The 25,218-nt window shown below is 47.2% G+C and overlaps 1 protein-coding gene across 1 annotated transcript in view; it reads right to left on the bottom strand.

Moving 5' to 3' along the window:
• The window catches only part of LOC124804990, a 358,660-nt gene extending 334,246 nt beyond the window's left edge, over nucleotides 1-24,414 (bottom strand). The window contains exons 1-2 of the mRNA XM_047265383.1: nucleotides 24,398-24,414; nucleotides 14,809-14,983 (exon numbers count right to left, since the gene is read on the bottom strand). Of these exons, the coding sequence (XP_047121339.1) occupies nucleotides 14,809-14,983; nucleotides 24,398-24,414 (192 nt within the window). The remainder of the gene's footprint in view (nucleotides 1-14,808; nucleotides 14,984-24,397) is intronic.
• Nucleotides 24,415-25,218: the final 804 nt, after the last annotated feature.

Raw genomic sequence — 25,218 nt, 5'->3', positions numbered from 1 at the left:
ACATACAATGAAAAGCCAAAGAAACTGGTAAACCTGCCTAATATCTTGTAGGGCCCCGCGAGAACGCAGAAGTGCCGCAACACGACGTGGCCTGGACTCGACTAATGTCTGAAGTAGTGCTGGAAGGAACTGACACCATGAATGCTGCAGGGCTGTCCATAAATACGTAAGAGTAACGGGGGGCTGGAGATCTCTCCTGAGCAGCACGTTGCAAGGCATCCCAGATTTGCTCAATAATGCTCATGTCTGGGGAGTTTACTGGCCAGCGGACGTGTTTAAACTCAGAAGAGTCTTCCCGGGGCCACTCTGTAGCAGTTCTGGATGTGTGGCGTGTCGCATTGTCGTGCTGGGATTGCCGGAATGCACAATGGACGTGAATGGATGCAGGCGATTAGGCAGGATGCTGATGTACGTGTCACCTGTCAGAGTCGTATCTAGACCTATCAGGGGTCCCGTGTCACACCAACAGCACACGCCCCACACCGTTATGGGGCCTCCACCAGCTCGGACAGCCCGCTGCTGACGTACAGGGTCCACGGATTCAGGAGGTAGTCTCAAGCGATACAATTTCAAACGAGACTCGTCCGACCAGGCAATATGTTTCCAGTCATCAACAGACAAAAATAAGTGTTGACGGACCCAGGCGAGGCGTAAAGCAATGTGTCGTGCAGTCATGAAGGGTACAGGAGTGGGCCTTCGGTTCCGAAAGTCCATATCGATGATGCTTCGTTGAATGGTTCGCACGCTGACACTTGTTGAAGGCCCAGTAGTGTAATTTGCGGAAGGGTTGCACTTCAGTCACTCTGAACGATTCCCTTCAGCCCTCGTTGGTCCCGTCCTTGCCGGATCCTTTTCCGGCCGCAGCGATGTCCAAGATTTGATGTTTTACCGGATTCCTGATATTCACGGTTGTTGTTGTTGTGGTCTTCAGTCCTGAGACTGGTTTGATGCAGCTCTCCATGCTACTCTATCCTGTGCAAGCTTCTTCATCTCCCAGCACGTACTGCAACCTACATCCTTCTGAATCTGCTTAGTGTATTCATCTCTTGGTCTCCCTCTACGATTTTTACCCTCCAAGCTGCCCTCCGATACTAAGTTGGTGATCCTTCGATGCCTCAGAACTAGTCCTACCAACCGATTCCTTCTTCTACTCAAGTTGTGCCACGAACCCTTCCCCAATCCTATTCAATACCTCCTCATTAATTATGTGATCTACCCATCTAATCTTCAGCATTCTTCTGTAGCACCACATTTCGAAAGCTTCTTGTCCAAACTAGCTATCGTCCATGTTTCATTTCCATACATGGCTACACTCCATACAAATACTTTCAGAAACGACTTCCTGACACTGAAATCTATACTCGATGTTAACAAATTTCTCTTCTTCAGAAACGCTTTCCATGCCATTGCCAGCCTACATTTTATATCCTCTTTACTTCGACCATCATCAGTTATTTTGCTCCCCAAACAGCAAATCTCCTTTACTACTTTAAGTGTCTCATTTCTTAATCTAATTCCCTCACCATCACCCGACTTAATTCGACTACATTCCATTATCCTTGTTTTGCTTTTGTTGATGTTCATCTTATGTCCTCCTTTCAAGACACTGTCCATTCCGTTCCACTGCTCTTCCAAGTCCTTTGCTGTCTCTGACAGAATTACAATGTCATCGACGAACCTGAAAGTTTTCATTTCTTCTCCGTGGCTTTTAATACCTACTCCGAACTTTTCTTTTGTTTCCTTAATTGCTTGCTCAATATACAGATTGAGTAACATCGGGGATAGGCAAAAATCCTGTCTCACTCCCTTCTCAACTACTGCTTCCCTTTCATGTCCTTCGACTCTTATAACTGCCATCTGCTTTCTATACAAATTGTAAATAGCCTTTCGCTCCCTGTATTTTACCCCTGCCACCTTCAGAATTTGAAAGAGAGTATTCCAGTCAACATTGTCAAAAACTTTCTCTGTCTGCAAATGCTAGAAACATAGGTTTGCCTTTCCTTAATCTAGCTTCTAAGATACGTCGTAGGGTCCGTATTGCCTCACGTGTTCCAACATTTCTACGGAACCCAAAGTGATCTTCCCCGAGGTCGGCTTCTATCGGTTTTTCCATTCGTCTGTAAAGAATTCGCGTTAGTATTTTGCAGCCGTGACTTATTAAACTGACAGTCCGGTAATTTTCACATCTGTCAACACCTGCTTTCTTTGGGATTGCAATTATTATATTCTTCTTGAAGTCTGAGGGTATTTCGTCTGTCTCATATATCTTGCTCGTCAGTTGGTCGAGTTTTGTCAGGACTGGCTCTCCCAAGGCTGTCAATAGTTCTAATGGAATGTTGTCTACTCCCGGGGCCTTGTTTCGACTTAGGTCTTTCAGTGCTCTATCAAATTCTTCACGCAGTATCAGATCTCCCATTTCATCTTCATCTACATCCTCTTCCCTTTCTATAACATTGCCCTCAAGTACATCGCCCTTGTATAGTCCCTCTATATACTCCTTCCACCTTTCTGCTTTCCCTTCTTCGCTTAGAACTGGGTTTCCATCTGAGCTCTTGATATTCAAACAAGTGGTTCTCTTTTCTCCAAAGGTCTCTTTAATTTTCCTGTAGGCAGTATCTATCTTATCCCTAGTGAGATAAGCCTCTACATCTTTACATTTGTCCTCTAGCCATCCCTGCTTAGCCATTTTGCACTTCCTGTCGATGTCATTTTTGAGACATTTGTATTCCTTTTTGCCTGCTTCATTTACTGCATTTTTATATTTTCTCCTTTCATCAATTAAATTCAATATTTCTTATGCCACCCAAGGATTTCTACTAGCCCTCGTCTTTTTACCAACTTGATCCTCTGCTGCCTTCACTACTTCATCCCTCAAAGCTACCCATTCTTCTTCTACTGTATTTCTTTCCCCCATTCTTCTCAATTGTTTCCCTATGCTCTCCCTGAAACTCTGTACAACCTCTGCTTTAGTCAGATTATCCAGGTCCCATCTCCTTAATTTCCAACCTTTTTGCAGTTTCTTCAGTTTTAATCTACAGTTCATAACCAATAGATTGTGATCGGAGTCCACATCTGCCCCTGGAAATGTCTTACAATTTAGAACCTGGTTCCTGAATCTCTGCCTTACCATTATATAATCTATCTGAAACCTGTCAGTATCTCCAGGCTTCTTCCAAGTATACAACCTTCTTTTATGATCCTTGAACCAAGTGTTAGTTATTATTAAGTTGTGCTCTGCGCAAAATACTACCAGACGGCTTCCTCTTTCATTTCTTATCCCGAATCCATATTCACCTACTACGTTTCCTTCTCTTCCTTTTCCTACTATCGAATTCCAGTCATCCATGACTATTAATTTTTCGTCTCCCTTCACCATCTGAATAATTTCTTTTATTTCATAATACATTTCTTCAATTTCTTCATTATCTGCAGAACTAGTTGGCATATAGACTTGTACTATTCTGGGGCATGGATGTGTGTGATGTCCTTAGGTTAGTTAGGCTTAAGTAGTTCTAAGTTCTAGGGGACTGATGACCTCAGATGTTAAGTCCCATAGTGCTCAGAGCCAACTTGTACTATTGTTGTAGGCGTTTGCTTCGTGTCTTTCTTTACCACAAGAATGCGTTCACTATGTTGTTTGTAGTAGCTTACCCGAACTCCTATTTTTTTATTCATTATTAAACCTACTCCTACATTACTCCTATTTGATTTTGTATTTATAACCCTGTATTCACCTGACCAAAAGTCTTGTTCTTCCTGCCACCGAACTTCACTCATTCTCACTATATCTAATTTTAACCTATCCACTTCCGTTTTTAAATTTTCTAACCTACCTGCCCGATTAAGGGATCTGACATTCCACGCTCCGATCCGTAGAATGCCAGTTTTCTTTCTCCTGATAACGACGTCCTCTTGAGTAGTCCCCGCCCGGATATCCGAATGGGGGACTATTTTACCTCCGGAATATTTTACCCAAGAGGATGCCATCATCATTTATCCATACAGTAAAGCTGCATGCCCTCGGGAAAAATTACGTCCGTAGTTTCCCATTGCTTTCAGCCGTTCGCAGTACCAGCACAGCAAGGCCGTTTTGGTTAGTGTTACAAGGTCAGATCAGTCAGTCACCCAGACTGTTGCCCCTGCAACTACTGAAAAGGCTGCTGCCCCTCTTCAGGATCCACACGTTTGTCTGGCCTCTCAACAGATACCCCTCCGTTGTGGTTGCACCTACGGTACGGCTATCTGTATCGTTGAGGCACGCAATCCTCTCCACCAACGGCAAGGTCCATGGTTGATGGGGGGGGGGGGGGGGTATATTCACGGTACACTCGTGAAATGGTCGATCGGGAAAATTGCCACTTCATCGCTACCTCGGAGATGTCATGACCCGTCGCTAGTGCGCGTTCGAACTCACTTAAATCTTAGTAACCTACAATTGTTGCAGCAATAACCGATCTAACAACTGCGCCACAGACTTGTCTTATATAGGCGTTGCCGACCGCTGTGCCGTGTTCTGCCTGTTTGCATATCTCTCTATTTGAAGAAGCATGCCTATACCAGTTTCTTTGGCGCTTCAGTGTACATCACATAAGCTCAATAGCTCATGAACATGCTTTCTGCGAGCTGAAGGTAGTACCCAGAATAAACTGGAAATTGCTTCATTATTCACTTCACATCAATGAGTGAACTAACTGACATTCAACATGACAGTAACTATAATGTCTACTGCACTGCTGAAGGCCTGCACAAAATTATTATTATTATTATTATTACTATCCCGCCTACGCAGCTGAACGATTGGTGTCGCTGCCTAGGTCCTCCTCAGATCTTCGTTTAAGGTAGAGTGGTCTGGAGCGGGGTCGACTTAGCCTCATGAGGCCGGATGAAGATATGCTCGAATAAAGAAGCAGCGGCATCATCAAGTTTCATCTAGTGGCAGTACCGGCTGGAGGGGATGGCGACACGTCCCACCCACCACCACAGTGGGGACGGGCCTGCTGATGACGGCGCGGCGAGGGCGGGCTGGGGAACTAGCCAGCACGTGGCTGCACTCTGGCGCTCTAGTCTCACAAGACTGCGAACCACTGCTCTGGACCGGGGGGGGGGGGGGGGTCGATTTCCGGCCGGGTGGACTTTTATTCGCTCGGGGACTGGGTGTTGTGTTGTACTCCTCATCATATCATCACCAGGCGCAAGACAACGAAGTGGTGTCACATAAAAAGACTTGCAAGTACCCCTTGCTGCGTTTTTCACGTAGTTTTCAGACTATAAACGTAGTAAACCGCCGGAAGACAAATAGCTTAATCAATCCATAAATCTGTGCATTTAATTTGCAGCCTACGCACTAACAACTATTCGTGTGCCATATGTACAATGGATGTGCCTGTTGTGAAAACGCTCCTCATTTGCTGACAGCTGCGTACGACGGGTTACGGAATGAATAAGAGACTGCTTGGGACATTAATCAGCGAGACTCGTCTGACAGAACGACGCAGAGTTCACTGTGAACTAAGCCACGCACCGAGCTTGTCCACCTGTTATAACTACAGCTGAGCCCAAAATTATGCCGAGTAATGCAATAATAGGCGGAAATGGAAATCAAAGCGAAACTAATGTAAGCAGCTGGTGACTACTCAACTGGATTTCAAGACAGGTCAATGATAATCTGTGCCTACTCTTTGAAACCCAAATCTACAGCAATAGCGAATTCATTGCTTGGCCCAAGACTTCGGTCAACTCTGGCTGGGAGACATAGACGTAAGTTCTTGAAAATGACCCAGATACAAGGCGAGTGAGTCGTCTCCTTTGCTGTCTTGCTTTCTAAATACGTTTCCACTGGTCCGGTCGACCTGTTTTTCCTGCCGCTAGTGATATTTTTCTCGCTAAATCACGCCTCTCAAAAGCTTGCCCATTGAAATCTTCATCTACTCATATACTTCTGCAGTGAGAATCCCTGCCAGTACTTAGAATGTTTTCTAAAACTATGTCTTCCAACGTTTTACGACGGATACGTCTTTTCAGGTTTCTGTGTTTCTTTAATTTTTTGCATTCAACAGCATGAAGTAGAATTACGACGCCAGCAATCGAGGGGAAAAAAAGAATCGATCATGTATTTAACACGAAAAAGATTACATGAGTATCCTAGGCAAATGACCGTAGGATCTGCAGATTACATGGAGTGCTTTAAATTGTATCCTTGCCGCCCGCCCGGCTAGCCCTTCCCGAGCGAGAAGGCGTGCCGTCCCCTGCACGAATCCGCCGGGCGGATTAGCGTCGAGGTCCGGTACACCGACCAGCCTGTGGGTGGTTTTTAAAGCGCTTTTCCATCTACCTCGTCGAATGCCGGCTGGTTTCCCTTATTTCGCCTCAGTTATATTATGTGGGCAATTGCTGCACAAACACTGCCTCCACGTACGCGTACACCATAATTACTCTACCACGCAAACATTTGGGGCTACACTCGTCTGGTATGAAACGTTTCCGAGGAGGGGTCGGACGACTGGGGGCCGAACCGCGCAATAACCCTGGGTTCGGTGTGAGGCGGCGGTGAGGTGGGTGGACTGCTGTGGTCTGTAATGGGGTTGTGAACCACTGAAGGCTACGGCGGGACGAAGCCTCTCCTTCGTTTCTAGGTCCCCGGTTTAATTCACAATACACAATATCACTGTCACAAGTAAATGAGATGTACTCACATTTTAGCTCGTATATATATGTATGAAAAAAGACAAAAGAAGAGAAGCACTCAAGAACCAGGCAGTATGAACCCACACACCAGTATCCCCTCTGCGCATTGCTGCATATACTGATTCGGTTGAAAAGTTGACAAGGGATGTACTGGTCCTTGACATCCTGGATAACTGTCATTGGAACGGAGTTGACGTCCAGGCTGGTGCTACACGTGTTCTGCTGGGGACAGATCTCGGGATTTACTGGCCAGAGGAGTACTTCAGCATCAAACAAGTATCTCACAGAGATACGTATCACGTGTGTATGAGTATTGTCCTGTTGCAAATGGCACAACAGTACTGTCGCTCAAGAGGCTGCATATGAGGTCGAGCATGCCAGTGGCGTACTGTTGTACCGTCAGGGTTCCCTAAAAGACTGCTGACCACGGCCTCAGGTCACACCCGTTGGCTCCCACCACAACGATGCCAGGAGTAACACCGCTGTGCCTCTACTACACAGCCGGCCGCGGTGGTCTAGCGGTTCTAGGCGCTCAGTCCGGAACCGCGCGACTGCTACGGTCGCAGGTTCGAATCCTGCCTCGGGCATGGATGTGTGTGATGTCCTTAGGTTAGTTAGGTTTAAGTAGTTCTAAGTTCTAGGGGACTGATGACCATAGATGTTAAGTCCCATAGTGCTCAGAGCCATCTACTACACAATTGAAGATTAGGACTTGTCCCGACTTCGCACTCTTACTTGTCGACAATGCTTATCCGAGGAATGACAGAACCGTGGTTCACTGCCGACCACAATGGAACGCCATTCACCAGTAGTCCACGCTTCCTGATGAAGGCGCCACTGCAAATGCAGGCATTTGTGTCACGGTGTTGACGGTAAGGTAGTTCCCTAGCCCGGTTGCTACCAGTCTCTGACCAGTGGTGCAGGATGACGCAGGACGTTGCAGTAGCCCATTTCTTCTCATATGTCTGACGCAAATGTGAAGGGTGCTCAATACAGCGACCCACCCTTGCGGTGGTCTGACGTGGTCGATCGGTAGCGTGATGAGGAGTATGTCTGGCTTCACACTCCTATGCTGTGCCGCACCGGGCCACTGTCACATCCGAATGCCCCGCAGGTCTGGATGCTGCACGATTCGGCCAGCTGGCTAAACGGAGATCGACAATGAGGCTCCTCTCAGACGCTTTGTCGGGCCTGATGGTGCTGCCTCGCACGGTTACGCGGCATTTCCGTGTCCTTCACAGCGATAACTGAACATCCGACGCTGTTCGGGCCATTTACGTGATGACAAGACCGATAACGAACAGCACTAATCCACTCGTGCCTGTCACAGACAACTGCAACACTAATACCCGCCGTTGATGTACGAAGTTACATGTCTCTGGGTGCTTTACTTTTTTTATACGATACTTTTGCTTCATACCTTCTTCCATCTCTTCACGCCGTGAGCCGGTCGGTACTTCTCAGACACTCCTGCCGTCCATAGTAGTCTGTCCCAGTACCTGTGCCGTACAAAGCATCTGTACAACGTGTCCTTTCTTCAATGAAGTGTTTTCCATCGACTTTTGTCGCAGCTTATTCTTTCTGCGACATCACGATTCCACTTCTTATACGCTCAGCATATTTACAACGTCCTTCTAAAGCGCAACGTTTGAAATAATTCCGAAGGGATGGAGTCTGGTCCCGGTACAATCCTCACCACTTTTTAAAAAAAAAAAATAGGAATGAGACGAATCCGAAGAAAGCATATGCGCCAGCAGTGTCCGAGTGAGATAATGCCTACAGTTGGCCATTTTTGAAGGCAATGCATTTGTTTACCTTCTCAATACCCAAAGTGACACGTTTCTGCTAATTGTGACGGCTCGAGTGCCTGTTGTCCCGGACGGATATATGTCCGTGGGCGAAGATGAATAAAATGAATGTCGCTGTAGAGCTTGGTTTTCCCACTTGCCACGCAAGAACCTCAGTTGTTGCCCTACCAAGGCGTTGAGGCGATGCTTGATCGGTCTGCGGTTGTTTTCGTCAGAGCTTCGTGGCTGATTTCCCCGACAGGCCGTACGCCGAGGTGTCGCTGGAGCGCGACGTGAACCCTGAGGCAGTGCACCGTTGCGGAGAAAGCATCTGGACCGGAAACCGACAGGGACACAAGCAGACGGGGCAGGACCCACTGACTCGATATTGACAGATACGGAGCGAGCGCACTCGATCCACAGATCTTACAAGGGAAACATACATCCAGTGGGCCACTGACTTTGCACACCTTTTGCACGATTGCAGAACACACTTAGAGATGCTCTAGTATGACGCGCTTCTCAAGCGTGTTCTATAAATCCAAGTTCAAAATCTTACAAGCCTGCTGATTACTATACAAATACACCAGCTGTCGATTAGCAGCGTTAAGCCTTCCTCACACGGAACTAGTTAGCCTCTCGCGTGGGGAACAAAATAAATTGTGCGATATTTCGGGCAAGTTTCACGAAATGTCGGACCATCAAGAGGCAATAACCCTCCCTACGTCACAAGCAGAACTTGCGGGATGTCATATAGTATTTGTCGTTTTCAGCTGAAGGATTTTGTAAGATAACTTATACCCTATGAATATCTGGAACCCCCTGAGTGCGAGGTCACCAAAGGCCAATGACGCCCCACATATTGTCTACCGAGCAACCACAATATTGGCTGCTAATGGCAACAGGGGGCAGGACTGAAGGTATCCAATGGTGAACACAGCAAGCGGCTACGGAGTGTAGTTGAACTCCTTAGTGGGCGAGTTACTCTCGACAGTGCTACAGTTGTCCTCAACGCGTTCTCAGAAAATTATTTTGAGCAATTATTGCAGGAGCCCACTCTAAGTGTAAATGGTTGTGGAAACATACTTGGCCTCTTAGCAGCAAATAGTGGCTAGCAAACACGGAGCGTCATGACGGACACAGGGATTAATGATCGCAAGGTTGCTACAGCGAGACTGAATACCGTAACATCCAGACCCGCCGGAAATATACGCAAAATAGATCTATTTAAAAATGCAGACAACAGTTCGCTTGTGGCCATCCTAAGCGACAGTCTCCATTCCTCCCAAGCTGAATAAGTAAACGTGGATCAGATGTTGTTTAAATTCAAAGAAATAGTATCAACGGCTTTCAGAGACATATACCAAATAAATTAATAAGAGGCGGTACTGATCGCCCATGGTATACTAAACAGGTCAGAAAACTGTTGTAGAATCAACGAAAAAAATTTGCGAAATTCAAACGAACGAAAAGCCCTCAAGAGATTGGCGAAGTTTTAAAGAAGCTCGAAATGTAACTCGAACTTCAATGCGGGATGCTTTTAGTATTGTCCACAACGAAACTCTGTCTCGAAATCTTTCAGAAAATCCATCATATTCAATCGATTTTTGTAGAAAGATCCGTAGCTAAAGGCTGGAAAGTTTCACAAATTACACCCATAACAAAGAAAGGAAACAGGAGTAATCTGCTGAGTTAGAGACTCATATCGTTAAAGTCGATTTGCAATCGGATTTCGGAAAATATACTGCGTTCGAACATTCTGAGTTATCTCGAAGGAAACGACCTTCAGACAAACAGCCAACATGGACACAGAAAATACTGTTCTTATCTAACACAACTAGCTCTATATTCTCACGAAATAATGAGTGCTGCCGACAGGCGATGTCAAATTGATCCCATATTTCTAAATTTCCAGAAAGCATTTGAAACCGCACCTCAAAAGAAACTTCTAATTACATTGCGTGCCAATGGACTATTGTCTCAGTTGTGCTACTGGATTCGTGATTTCCTGTCAGAAGGGTCACAGTTGGTAGTGACTGACGGAAAGTCATCGAGTAAAACACAAGTAATGTCTGTCGTCCCCCGAAGGAAGTGTCAGGGGCCTATGCAAGCGATTTAGAAGACAACCCGAGTAGCGCTCTTAGATTGTTTATAGATGATGCTGTCATTTACCGTCTTATAAAGTCATCAGATGATGAAAAAATATTGCAAAACCATTCAACCAAGATACTTTTATGGTGCGAAAAATGGAATTTGACTCTAAATAAAGAAAAGTATGATGTCATCTGAACGAGTACCAAAAGGAATCCGCTAAGTTTCCGTTTCACGATAAGTCACGCAAATCTAAAGACTGTGAATACACTACATACTTAGGGAATACAATTACGAATAAATTAAATTGGAACGGTCATATAGATAAAGACTGCAATTTATTAGCAAAACACTAAAAAAATGCACCAGGTCCACTAAAGAGACTACTTACACTATGCGTATCCACCCTCTCTTGGAGTACTGCAGTTCCACGTGGGATCCACATTGGACAGCAGCGACGGAGAACATGAAAGAGTTCAAAGAAGAGCAGCTCGTTTTGTGCTATCGTGGAACAGTGGAGAGAGCGTTATGATATGGTGTGTGAACTGCGTCGCCAATCACTAAAACAAAGGTGCTTTTAGTTGCGGCAGATGATCTCATGAATTTCAATCACCAACTCTCTCCTCAGAGTGTGAAAATCCACCTACACATGGAGAAGTGATCATAATAATAAAATAAGAGAAATCAGAGCTCACACAGAAAGATTTGAGTGTTCGTTTTTTCCGCGCGCTGCTCGACAGCTAAACGGTAGAGAAGCATCTTCAAAGGTGGTTCTATGAGGCATCTGCCAGGCACTTAATTGTGAATTGCAGAGTAATCATGTAAATGTAGATACAAAGCAGAACAATATCGACGATAAACAGAGCAAACAGTGCATTATATCTATAGCAACAGCGGCCGAAGTTGACATTTCGTCAGAAAGGAATTTTGCAGAGCAACAAAGAAGTGGCAGACCAAATATTAGCGTTTCTGCAGGATAAGTCAGTGAAGTGTGTGGTGTCTTCTACGCTCGACTGTGCGGACAATGTACATGAGGAGTATAGCGATGACGATACGTGCTTAACAAGTGAAAGAGACACTAAAACTGGTGTCGAGCCATGTAGCTATCATACTTGTCCAGTTATCATCCTCGGGCAGGAAGCCTCAAATGCCGGCCGGCTGGTTTATCATCATTATCATCATCATTATGAGAATTGTTGTGTTACTCTATTATTTTATCTATTAGTGTAAATAATGAGTTATTTAGATTGTGTACTTGATCATTAAACTGGGTTTTCTTTTCTGTTTTGGTTTTCTGTATGTGGTAATTTTCTTGTAGGGTTAAGAGGCGTTTTTTATTGTTGATTCGTACTATTACATGACTTCTTCTCTCGTGGCTGGTTTGTGTTTGTGTTCTCTTCGGTGTTCCGCAAATGTGGACTGGTTTGCCCCATACTTGCAGTGCTCTGCCTGTTTTCCCCATGTATCTGCCATCACAAATGTTACACTGTAATTGATGTGTACTACTTTCTGGTATATGTCTCTGTTTTTTTGCCAGTTTTGGGATGTATTTTTGGATAGAATTGTCTGTCGTGCATGCTATGTTTATTCCCTGTCTTTTGAAAATGTTGATTTTTGTGTGAGTTTGTGTCTCTGCATCATTGTGTATCATGTTGTTTTTCCTCTTATATTTTCCCGATTATTCTGTGTACTTGTTTATGATACTGAGTGTTTGTAATAGTTTTTTGTTCTGTTGTGAATGGTTTTGAGCTTTCTGCTTTTATTTTACTTTTACATTTGTTGTTTAGCTTTGTGACTATGTTACTATTGTAACCATTGTTTTGGGCTATCTGCATTGTTGTGTCAAATTCTTTTTGGTAGTTCTCCTTGTTAAATGGCACTGTGTTGAGTCTATGGACGAGTGCTGCTCGTGTGTTTCGTCTATTAAGCAGAGGATGTCATCCATATACCTGAACCAGTGTCGTATGCTGCATTTGCTTCTATTTTTGTGAAAATGATCTATTCAATGTGGTTTACAAAAACATTTGCTAAGCCTCCTGACACATTGACCTCACTGGTAATTCATCATCTTCTGCATAAAAGTCATTATTGAATTGGAAGTAATTTTGTTCTGTTATGAGCTTTATTAATGTTTTTCATTAATCTGTTCATCAGTGAGTAGACTGTGTTTGCAGGTTCTTATCAATAATTTCTGTTGTTTCTGGTAGTGGTACGTTGGAATACAAGCTTTCTGTATCAAAGGAGAGGAGTGGTACTGTGTCTGGGATTTTTGTTTCTTTGATCTGTCGTATTAGCTGTTTAGCGTTTTTAATGCTACTGTCTTCTTGTGCTTTGAAATTTCCAGACAGTAATTTTAACATGTATCCTGCAGGCTTGTACGAGGGGGATTTTCTGTAATCCAATATTGACCTCAAAGGAAGATTCGGCTTGTGGATCTTTGGTTCGCTTCGCAAGACAGGTGCAGCGGGTTAATCTATATCAGCTTTCTTTCACCAGTGTTATCCAGTGTGATATCTGTATTTTTCAGAGGGTTTATTAACGTTGTCTGCAATCGGTTTGTTTGATCTGATTTTAATTTTGTAATCTTATTTTATGAGATGAATTCTTGTGTTTTTTCAGTGTATTGTTCTTCGTCTGTAAGTAGTACTGGGTTCCCCTTGCGTGCTTTAGCAGTCATGGAAATTTCATTCTGAAGTTCTTCCATAAGTTCTTCGAGTGTTACAGATTCTGTGTTTGTACTGTTTTTTTGTTGTTGTGTTTTCCTGCTATCTTCCCTTATCAGCACCTTTCTGTTTCTATAATTATATTTTCCACGTAATGTTCATGATCCTGAGAGCTAGGCTGGGGACGGCTTTGCTACTAGTAGGGTCTCCCATACCAGATAGGTCAAAGGAGATGATCCAGGCTAAATGGAACACCCTGGTGCTCCAGGTAGGGGGTTGGGCGTGGGGCCAACACCCCCACACCGTAAGAAAGATGATTGTTACGAAACACCAAGAAATAGTCTCGGATTCGGTACGGAACAATGGAAACGACCCCAGAAACTCAAAGGTTAATGCCAGGCGATCACGGAACAAACAGAGTCAAGTGTGGCACTTGGAATGAAAAAACACTATTCTCACTTGGAAAGGCGAAGGTCCATGATGAAGAACTGAAAAGGTACAGGCTTGACGTAGTGGCACTACAAGATATGAGATGGCCTGGAGAAGGAATGCATAAAGAAGAGTGGTACAGCTACTTCTGCAGTGGAAATAAAGAAGTTAAACATCAGATTGGAGTGGGCTTTGCAGTAGCCAACAGCGTAAGTGAAATATCATGGACTTCAAGGCTGTTAATGAAACAATATGCTGGATAAGAATAAAAGGAAAATTCTACAACGTAAATTCTGGTTTCATTCCATGCACATACAGAAGATAAAGATGACAGTGACAAAGTATCTACAAAGACCTAGAATCAGTGTATGAAGATGCACCTTCATACGATGTGAAGGTTTACCTTGGTGACGCCAACGGTAAAGTATGAGGAGGAGATATTTGGAGACGTTACGCTGGCCTTCACGGTCTGCACGATTCCTCTAACAACAATACAATGAGACTGGTCAATCTGGCAGCTACTTTCCTCACAAAGACATCCATAAGATAACATGGAAGTCACCTGACCAAGAGACTCAGAACCAAAGAGATCACATACTTGTAGTGCTATCCAGAATGTGAAATCTCAAAGAGGTGCAGAAATAGGATCAGAACATTGCTCTGTGGTGACAACCATACATGAGAGAATGGAAAGCCGTAAAAGCAGGAGAAGAGAAGTAGACCAGAAAATAAAAAGGGACTTACTGACAGAGCACTGTCCTAATGGATACGTTCGTCATACGTCCCACAGTGATTTCTGCTGATATTTCACGCAGTGCTGCTTATCCGTTAGCAATGACAACTCTGCTCTTCTCGTTAAGTGAAGGCCGTCGGCCACCGCGTTGTCCGTGGTGGGAGGTAACGCCTGAGATGTGGTACCCCGGCACAGTCAGTATTCCCTAACCATATTCGGAATGGAGTGTCCCACGCGTCTGGCTCCAACTAGCATTCCGCGTTTCAAGTCTGATATTCCCGCCGAGCGGCCATAACCACGTCGGAAACTTTTCCGCACGAATCACCTGGAAACAAATGCCAGCTCCGCCAGTGCAGTGCCCCTGTGTACCTCGTGCGCGCGATGCTGCAGCCACGTGTGCGTGCGCGTGCCGCTACCCCACGGCTTCTGACACCTCAGTGCAAGCGGCGGTCCGCCCGCCACTCCGCTGCTTCCGCCGGAGCCCTGCGTCCGCGCGGCGAGCCGACAGCTGAGCGGCCGCCAGCCGCTCCCCACCGGCCACCGGCCTCCGCTCCTCGTCCACAGCTCCGGGCGCACGAGCAGTCGGCCAGTGTGACCTAAAGGCACGTTTACATGGGCCCTAAAATTTGCTTATTGCCGGCAATATTTCTCGGCAATGTTGTCTGTCAACTTCGCGGCAACACGAACTGCAGCCACACGTACGACGATATTGTCGGCCACTATTGCCCGGCAGTTCAAATGGCTCTGGGCACTACGGGACTTTACATCTGACGTCATCAGTCCGCTAGAACTTAAAACTACTTAAACCTAACTAACCTAAGGACATCACACACATCCGTGCCCGAGGCAGGATTCGAACCTGCGATCTTAGCGGTCGCGCGATTCCAGACTGAAGCGCCTAGAACCGCTCGGCCACTGCGGCCGGCTGCCCGGCAGTATTTGCAGCTATACACTTCTGAGCCCGAGGTGTTTACACTGTTGCCAAAAAATGGATGAACGCGAGCTAGTGGAAGTGAGTGTTGCCATACTGCTCTTACATCAGACAAGGAATAAAGTTAGAAAGAACAAGAGAAACTGGGTTTTGTCGATGCATTCTTTTTTAACTGAACGGAACGCTTCAAAAAATGTAATTAGTGAACTGACGCTGGATACACACGTATTCTACAAGTTTATCAGAATTTCGGAACACGATTTCTAATGTCTCGTACAAGTAATTTCCCCGAGAATTGCTGAAACTCAAAAAAATGTAAGAGAGAGTATACCAGTTACAATCCGATTGGCGATCCACCTTCGGTTTTGACTACTGGTACTACTGCTGATACGAAGAGAAATGTAATGAACCTGTAATAAAGTTAACTATTCATTAACAAGCCTCGTGGTACTAGAAGTATGCAATGCTTTGGTAGGACTGAAAGATTTTGTTAAAAGAGATTTGAAATAAATATACGATTTTAAGTAATTTTTTTTTCACTAGCACACGTCATTGTTTATACTATCAGTCCTTGATTCACTTACGCCTCGAGATAGAATGGCATCAAATGTAAGCCATGTGGATTTAGAGGCACGTACAGTCTTCCTACGTATCTTTCTCGCCTCCCATCTGGCATAGGTTGGAAGACTTGAGAATTTTTTATACGTTTCGTCAGGCATGATTCGGAGCTCGCCGGCAACAGTTTCTTAACCGTTTTTTCAGACTTATCTTCTTATACATTCATTTCGATGTCCCATAAATGTCTCCGATGATTTGCATTTGTAAAATTCACAGTTCTCACATTTGTCCACTTCTCCAGTGGTGTACACAACAAGCTCACGGCAACGAACAACTACAGAAAATGTGGCTATATCATTTATTCTCTTATTTTGGGTAATACCCATGTATTAACTAGCTATTTTTGTTGATACGTGTTCTTTCTGGATTTACAGGTTAAATATAATTGGAGAGGAATTCCGCCTTATGCAAGACACCTTTATAGTTTTGTTTTCACCCACACATGTTTCAGCTCTTATTGTGCTATCTTCATTGGGTTTAATTGTTTATTATTCTTCTCACATGAAGGTACGGATGTTTACACTAGTAGTTGTAATTGTACTGCGCTATCTACAGCTTGTCGTGTGAAGAAGTACGGAACTGCCTGCTGCAGATTATCGTCCACGAGGTATCGTCGACCCCTCAAAGCCTTTTTAAGGGACTTTGTTGTGCGTGCTGTTATGCCATTCCGTCTCCCAAAGCCGGAAAATCCTGTGGTGTAACACAGAACGCAGGTCAACTTCGGAGATGCCTATCTCCAGAAGCGGTTTACGTGTCGCCTGTTTGACCAGCCTGTCGGCAAGTTCGTTGCCAGGGATTCCGACGTGTCCTGGGGTCCGCACAAACACCAAGGAACGGCGGGACTGTTCCAGGGCATATATGGACTCCTGAATGGACGCTGCCAGAGGGTGCCGAGGGTAGTACTGGTCGATAGCTTGTAGGCTGCTCAATGAGTCAGTACACAGGAGAATGACTCGCCAGGGCATGAGCGGATGTACTCGAGAGCACGAGATATGGCCGCCAGCCCTGCAGTGAAAACACTGCAGCCGACTGGCAAGGAGTGCTGCTCAACATGTCCTCCCTGAACATACGCGAAGCCTACGTGACCATCAGCCACTCAGCCGTCTGTGTAAACCACTTCAGAGCCCTGGAACACGCCAAGAATCGAGAGGAAGCGACAGTGGAGAGCAGCGGGGTTAACGGAGTCCTCAGGGCCATGCAAAAGGTCCAGACGAAGCTGCGGCCGAGGTGTACACCATGGAGGCGTACGTGAACGGACCGCAAGTAGAGGTGGTAAAGGGAAGGACTCCAGTTCGAAGAGAAGGGACCGCACGCGAACCGCTATCGTTAGCCTCGATCTGGGCCGCCGACACGGGAGATGGACTGCCGCGGGCGGGAAAAAGAGACAGTAATTCGGATGCTCAGGGAAACTACGAATGTGTGCTGCGTAACTGGCGAGCAGTTGCGCACGTCTGATCTGCAGTGGAGGGACACCAGCTGGTCATGGGACTCGTCTTAAAAGCTCCTGTCGCTAATCGAACTCCACAGACGTGCACAGGGTAGAGTAAATGCAATCCTGAAGGCGCTGCCGAACCATAAACCACACTCCCATAGCCAATTCGGGATTGGACAAGGGCTCGGTAGAGCTGCAGCAGCGTACAGCGATCTGCATCCCAATTGGTGTTGCTCAGGCAACAGAGGGCATTAAGGTGCTGCCATAACTTCTGCTTAAGTTGACAAAGGTGAGGGAGCCAAGTCAATCGAGCGTCGAAAACCAGTGCTAGAACCTGATATGTCTCCACTATAGTGAGTGGATCAAGGTAAAGTGCGGGTTCCGGATGAACGGTACGACGCCGACAGAAGTGTATGACACACGACTTTTCGGCTGAAAACTGGAAGCCGTGGGCTAGAGCCCATGACTTCGCCTAGTGGATGGCTCCCTGGAGGCGCCGCTCAGCAGCATCAGTACTGGAGCAGCAGTACGAAATGCAGAAGTCGTCTGCATACAGAGAAGGTGAGACGGAGGGCACGGCAGCTGCTACTAGACCGTTAATGGCCACTAAAAATAGAGAGACACTCAATACAGACCCTGTGGGACTCCAAACTCCTGGATATGGACCGAACTATGGGAGTCACCAACTTGGACACGGAAAGTACGGAGCGACAGGAAGTTTTGGATAAAAATCGGGAGTGGTCCCCGGAGACCCCACTCATACAATGTGGCAAGGATATGTCGCCAAACCGTGTCGTATGCTTTACGTAAGTCAAGAAAGACGGCATTCAGGTGTTGCCGTCTGGAAAAGGCTGTTCGGATCGCAGAATCGATGGACACAAGATTATCAGTGGTAGAGCTACCCTGGCGGAAGCCGCCCCGACGTGGAGCCAGCAAACCACGTGACTCCAGGACCCAACCCAACCGCCGACATACCATACGTTCCAGCAGCTTACAATAAACGTTGGTGAGGCTGATGGGCCGATAGCTACACATCAAGAGGGTTTTTACCGGGTTTGAGCAGCGGAACGATGCTGCTCTTCCACCATTGCGATGGTTGTAGACGACGAGGAGACGTCTCTTGTAGTCAGATGAGAGATGTTTAACCATCTGGCCGTGGATCCGATCTGGCCCAGGAGCTGTGTCGGGGCAATGTGCAAGGGCACCGAGGAGCTCTCACTCTGTAAATGGGCCGTTATAGGATTCACTGCAGCGTGTAGTGAATGAGTGGACGTTCCCTTCCAGCCGCTGTTTGAGTGTTCGAAAGGCTGGGGGGTAATTCTCCGACGCAGAGGCTCGAGTAAAGTGCTCAGTAAAGTGCTCGGCAATCGCGTTTGCGTCGGTACCTAACTCGCCATTTATGGTAACACCAGGGACGGCTGTTGCGGCCTGGTACCTGAAAATACGTTTAATGTTTGCCCAGACTTGGGAAGGTGACGTGTGGCACCCAATGGTGGAGACGTCTCTCTCCCAATACTCCTTATTCCGTTGTTAAGGCAGCGAACACGGGCACGGAGCCGTTTAAAGGCTATGAGGTGCTCCACGGAAGGGTGCCGCTTACGTCACTGTAGAGCTCGCCGACGCTCCTTAATTGCTTCAGCGACTTCCGGCGACCACCAAGGGGTTGCCTTACGCCTCAGGCACCCTAAAGAGCGAGGGATAGCGTTTTCTGCCGTAAAAACAATTGTGCTAGTCACCTGCTCAACCATCAATCACATCGATGCTATCGTGTGGGGGAGATTCAGAGGTGACAGCAGAGGTGAAAGTTCCCCAGTCCGCCTTGTTTAAAGCCCATCTGGGAAGGCGTCTGTGAGCCTGACGCTGGACCAGTGACAGGAAGATGGGGAAGTGGTCACTACCACACAGGTCGTCATGTGCTCTCCAGTGGATAGATGGGAGAATCCTGGGTTGCAAATTGATAAATCAATGGCCGAGTAACTACCACGAGCCACACTAAAATGTGTGGCGGCCCCAGTATTTAAGAGGAAAAGGTCGAATTGCGACAGCAAAGTTTCGACATCTCTGCCTCGGCCAGTAAGCATAGTACCACCCCACAAGGGGTTATGGGCATTAAAATCTCCCAAAAGTAAGAAAGGTTTAGGGAGTTGATCAATCAGTGCAGGTGATACATTCAGGGGTACTGCACCATCTGGAGGAAGATATACATTGCAGACAGTTATTTCCTGTGTCGTCCTTATTCTGACAGCTACAGCTTCAAGAGGGATTTGAAGGGGCACATGTTCACTACAGACCGAGTTTAGGACATAACGCAAACTCCACCTTACACTCCATTGTAGTCGCTCCAGTTCCTGTAATATCCCTTATAGCTGCGGAGGGCATTGGTCCTCATTACTGGGAACCAGGTTTCCTGGAGGGCAATGCAGATAGCAGGTGTAAAGTTTAACAGTTGCCGTAGCTCAGCCAGGGGGTGGAAGAAACCGCCGCAATTCCACTAGAGGATGACATCGTGAGACTGGGAAGGCATGGAACATTCAGTGAGACAGTTTACGCCTCAGAGTCACCTACTGCCACCGATTTATTACCTAAGCAGTCTATATCCATTGTGTGTGAGGGTCTGGCGAGAACTAGGTCCTCAGCGGACGCCAAAATCTCTACCCCCATCCTCAGCCGCAGAGCTTGTAGGTAGCGGTGGTGTGGGTGTCACCGCAATTTCCTTGGTCTTACGGGTTTTCTTTTTGGATTTCTCTCTCTGCTCCTTGGGTTTCCCTGGCTGGGAGACCTTCACTGGCGCAGTCTCAGGGACTGAGGATGAGCGCGAAGCCCTACAACCAGCTGCTTTTGGGCTCTTCAGCCACTGAAGGGTGTCGTCTTTCCCACTAGAAGAAACCTGGGAAGAGAGTGACCCAAGGGACCCCTTCCTAGCGACGGAAGCTGAAGAAGACTTACGCTTCTCCAGCTCAGAAGTGGGGATGGACGTCCCTGATGGGTGTGGGGGGGGGGGGGGAGATTTGCTCCCAAAGTAGGTGGTGCAGGAGCAATAGGGAGGGAAATTCCCCCCACCATCAAGGGGGTAGGTGTAGTCTTTCGGCTCTGAGAGGTGAAGTGGGTTGGGAGAACTGATGGTGACGGAACTGTTGTTGTGGCTGCGTAAGACGATGTCATACGCACGGGATGCAGGCGTTCAAATTTTCTCTTAGCCTCAGTGTAGGTCAGTCGGTTCAGGGTCTTGTACTCCATGATTTTCCTTTCTTTCTGGAGAATCCTGCAGTCAGGCAAGCAAGGCGAATGGTGCTCTCCGCAGTTGACACACATGGGAAGCGGGGCACATGGAGTATTGGGATGTGATGGGCGTCCGCAACCTCGGCATGTAACGCTGGAAGTACACCGGGAAGACATGGCCAAACTTCCGGCACTTAAAGCACCGCATCGGCGGATGGATATAGGGCTTTCCATCACACCAGCAGACCATCACCTTGACCATCTCGGGCAGTGTATCTCCCTCAAAAGCCAAGATGAAGGCACCGGTGGCAACCTGATTATCCTTCGGACCACGCTGGAGACGCCGGACGAAAGGTACACCTCGCCGCTCTAAATGGGCGCAAAGCTCATCGTCGGACTGCACAAGAAGGCCTCTGTAAAATATGATGCCCTGGACCATATCTAAGCTCTTATGGGGCGTGATGGTTACAGAAACATCCCCCAGCCTGTCACGAGCGAGTAACTCCTGTGACTGGCAGAGGATGCTGTTTTGATCAAGACTGACCCAGATCTCATTTTGGACAAGCCCTCCACCTCCCCAAAACTGTCCTCTAAATGCTCAACAAAAAACTGAGACTTCATCGTCACGAAAGATTCCCTATCAGCTCTGGAACATCCAACGTACCGGGGCGAATAAGACCCGCTGCCGTCCTGAGCCTGACGTTCCTCCCACGGCGCGGCCAGGGAGGGGGACGGTTTGGGGTCGCGCACTTGTGTACCTTGAACTGAGCTCGTGATCGCTTAGAGACTGCTGGTGTTCCACCACCAGCGCTGTAGCGAGCACGAACAGTGGCGTCGCAGCGATCGGGCTCCAAGTGCGAGCGGCTGCCGCCTGCCGTCCTACACTGCGGCAGGTGAGCGCGATCACAGTCGAGAGCCGCTGCAGGCGTGGCTCAGCAGGCGTGCGCCACTGGATCCGCCTGATCCTACGCGATCCCTATCCCTATCGCCGGCGGATGGGAACTTGCAACTTCATTAGCAACTCCGTGACGCCCGTGGGGTGGTACCGACACGTCATAGCGCACGGTGGAAGAACGAGCAACACCTGCTGGCACGAGACGAAATCCTGTACCGGCAGGACTGTTTATCACTCTGCAATATCGTTGCTCGCTTTGGACGGGATCCCGTGAATGTCATGTAGGTATGGAATCGATGGGCTCAGCACCGTGCACGATTTCAACACTTGCGCGTGAGCAGCGCCTGTAGTGCTTCTTGGTATTTGTAAACATCCCAAGACACCATTGGAAGGCCCTCGACAAGAGACGCTCGTGAGTAAATCGAATAAGGATAAATGTAGTGGGAAAGGGAAATGGTGCGTTTGCCTTTCTCGTATGCAGTGAATGTGGAGCAGTGGTGCAGTCGGCGAGAAGGGGACCACTAAAAATGGTGTTACAACCACTGGTGCAGCAAGTGCCTGACTCAGAGAGCCATGGAGTAAACAACGCACCAACGAGGACGTATCGAACAACTGAAAAGTGGTAGTTGTTTTCTTCTCATTTTTCTCTCAGTTCCTCCAGTATGCATGTACGGACGATTGAATGTACTCAAGACTCAAGACGTAGCAATTGTTAATTCTCTTGTGAAAAGTAATAGTGAAAATGTTGAACAAAACATACCCCTCTTTGTGAGAAGTATGGCTATTTATTCAGTAGTGCAATAGAGAGAACTTGCGGAAGCATTCAAGTAATCTTCACCGTAGTTGGGTTGACAGAGAGGTGGCACGGAAGGATCCGGCAACCAAGAAAGAAAAAAAAAAACTACTCTGAGAATAGAGGATAAAGGTGATACTACCTTCATCTGGCGATGTAGTGGGATAGGCAAAATAATACCCTGTTATATCGGTCAGGGATGCAACTTTCCGCTAGTGCTGGTATAAGACCCACCAAACGTCTTACAAAATAAACAACAGCAAGAAAAGAAGGAAAAATATACCCCACGCCCAAGAGGAAAGAAGTATTGTTTGGCTGGCCGTGCAAAATCACACAGTAACGTCCGTGCCTAGTCAGGAAATGAGCTAGTTCGCAACAAGACATGCCGTGACACCTAGAACAACGAGGACTGTCTACAAGGCTTTTCTTGATGCAGTAGCATACAAGGGGACTCCGTAAGTAGTGCTTCGAATAACACTGAACAAACTGTCTTTTCAAGTGATGCCCGGCCAGTTCCGCCTACAGCATCACGATGGAGGCTACTCGGAGGATGAATGCTGTCAGGTTGTATTCGTCATTGTCATGTGTGCCTAGCACCTGGTGCCCGTACCGTGAGCTGTACTGAGCGAGTTGGCGCAGTGCTTAGCACACTGGACCTGCATTCGGTAGGGCGACGGTTCAAACCTACGTCCGACCGTCCACATTTAGGTTTTCCGTCAGTTCCCTAAATCGCTCCAGGCAAATGCTGAGACGATTCCCTTGGCAGGATACAGCCGATTTCCTTCCCCACGCTTTACACAATCCGAGCTTGTGCTGTCCGACTAATGAGCTCGATGTCGACGGCACGTTGACCCAGCCTTCCCTTCCTTCCTGAGAGCCATTGGGTACACATCACCATTACTTCTCCTTCTCGCCTCTGTTTGAAGTCTCCTCAACATCTGTCAGCAAGATAACGCAAGGCGCACATCGCTGTTGTTGTCCTGACCTATCTCGATAACAAGATGTGCGACTGTCGCATTGGCCAGCACTTTCTCCAGTTCTCTCACCAACTGAAAACGTCTGGTCACGGGTTGTCACGACACTGGCATATCAGCCACTACGACTGATGAACTAAGTTACAGAGTTGAAACGGCGTGGAATGACGTACCCTTACGGGTCGTGAAAGCCCATTGTAAGCCCAAGCCACTGTTTCTGCCAGAGGTGGCAAATCACCTAAACAGTTAATCTCGCTTTATTTCTGCTATATTGTATACACGCAAGTAACATTCCCCAATTTGCTATCCTTCCTGGAGTTTCTCTTGCATTTGTTTACGGTTTTTTAAGTTCCCAATATTTTCTGCTACACACGCACGTGGCGATCGCGCTGAGAACGTTTACCCAGTTCTTCCACAAGTATGATGAACACTGGTGGATGTGAGAAGCCTGTCGGCTCGATGCTGAACAAACGCGACCTAGACGAGGACACTGACTGTCGCACAGCAGAGTGCTAGTATCGCCGAATGTTCCCGGGACAGATGAGCTGTATGGGGGAGCCGCCGGCCCCTCACCTCGGAGTGAGCTGGCCGCGGTCCAGTGGCTCCTTCTCGCTACAGCGGCCGCAGCCGTCTCCCGTTACACGTGACGCATCGGCACACTCTTCTGTCAGCAGCCCGGCCCAGGTGCCGAGTCACATGGGAACGCGACACCTGACGTATTCCCAAGAACAGCAGCGGCTGATATGCTAAGCGAGCACTGCACGCCTCTCCGTATTACCGACCACAGCATTTTACGCATAGTCGTAGGTAATGGGAGAAAACGCGAAGCAACGTCTACTGATCTACTGATTAACATAAAAAACCAACTAATAAATATTTGCTTACTTTGGATTTCGGGTTTACATTTAATTGCCTCGGTACTTACTTACAAACAATCTCACTCTTTTGCTTGGGCTCTCGAGGCCTAGTCGAATGGTATATGGAAGCCTTACGAGGATGCTCAGGGATGGTCCCGGCGATGCTCGCTTGGGACGTGCTTTCAACAGATCACTCGTGATCCGCACTGTCGGATACGCCTTTCGACATGTAATTCAAACGGTTTCCGCATTTCATTCATAACACTTTCTTCCATATTTACCGTTTCTCACCTGTTCTTTCGAAGCATCTTGGACTCGTTTCCTGAACCTCTGGATGGCAGAATGAAATATGAGACAAAGAACAGCAAGTCATCGTCCGGAGAGCGTCAATGACAGCGATGATTGATCAGCTCACCAGCTGTCCGCCTGTCTACAGCGAATGGTCGAGTCATTCGCAGCCGCGTAGCACGGCGTAGAAGGGGATTATAAAAACTGATCCTAACTGACGGCGAACGAGAAGGGCGTCACGGCTTGTCAGAGACAACTTGTTTCACACCGGAGAGGAAATGCTGTTGTCAGTGAAAGCATGCCCATCTCTGTCACTTCCCGAGTGAACATTCCGCATGGAACTGCACGCAATGGACATTTGAAGTCTGATACTTCGCCGCAGTGTGTGTGTAGACGGCGTTGTTCGATCCGGACGTGACTGAGAGGTGTTTTGGGAGTGCTTTTCTTCCCGTTAATACACATTACCGTGAACATGAACCGCGATGTTAATTCCATCGTTCGCAGTGACAAAGTGCTGTCCTTTCTTCTACGTCATCGTGCTGAGTATGTTGCAAAATCTCCCATTATAAAAGAGGACAACAACCTCGTTCACTGCACTGCAGGCGTACGTTCCTGGTTTAACGAACATGAGGGCACCCCATCCAACGTTGAGTGGCCCGCTTAACCACCCGATCATCATCTCATAGAAAATGTTTGCGTATGTTTCGAACGGCGGATGAAACTTAGCACTCAGCACTCCTGCAATTTGGTGTTCCTCCGGGATCTAGTCGTCAGTGAGTGGTTTCAGCTGAATATGGGAAGCATGAAGAAATTTGTGGCCTCTC

The sequence above is a fragment of the Schistocerca piceifrons genome, chromosome 7, assembly GCF_021461385.2.
Source record: "Schistocerca piceifrons isolate TAMUIC-IGC-003096 chromosome 7, iqSchPice1.1, whole genome shotgun sequence".
Lineage (NCBI taxonomy): Eukaryota > Metazoa > Arthropoda > Insecta > Orthoptera > Acrididae > Schistocerca > Schistocerca piceifrons.
The sequence above is the reverse complement of the archived record's forward strand: the minus strand, read 5'-3'. Positions and strand labels throughout refer to the sequence as shown.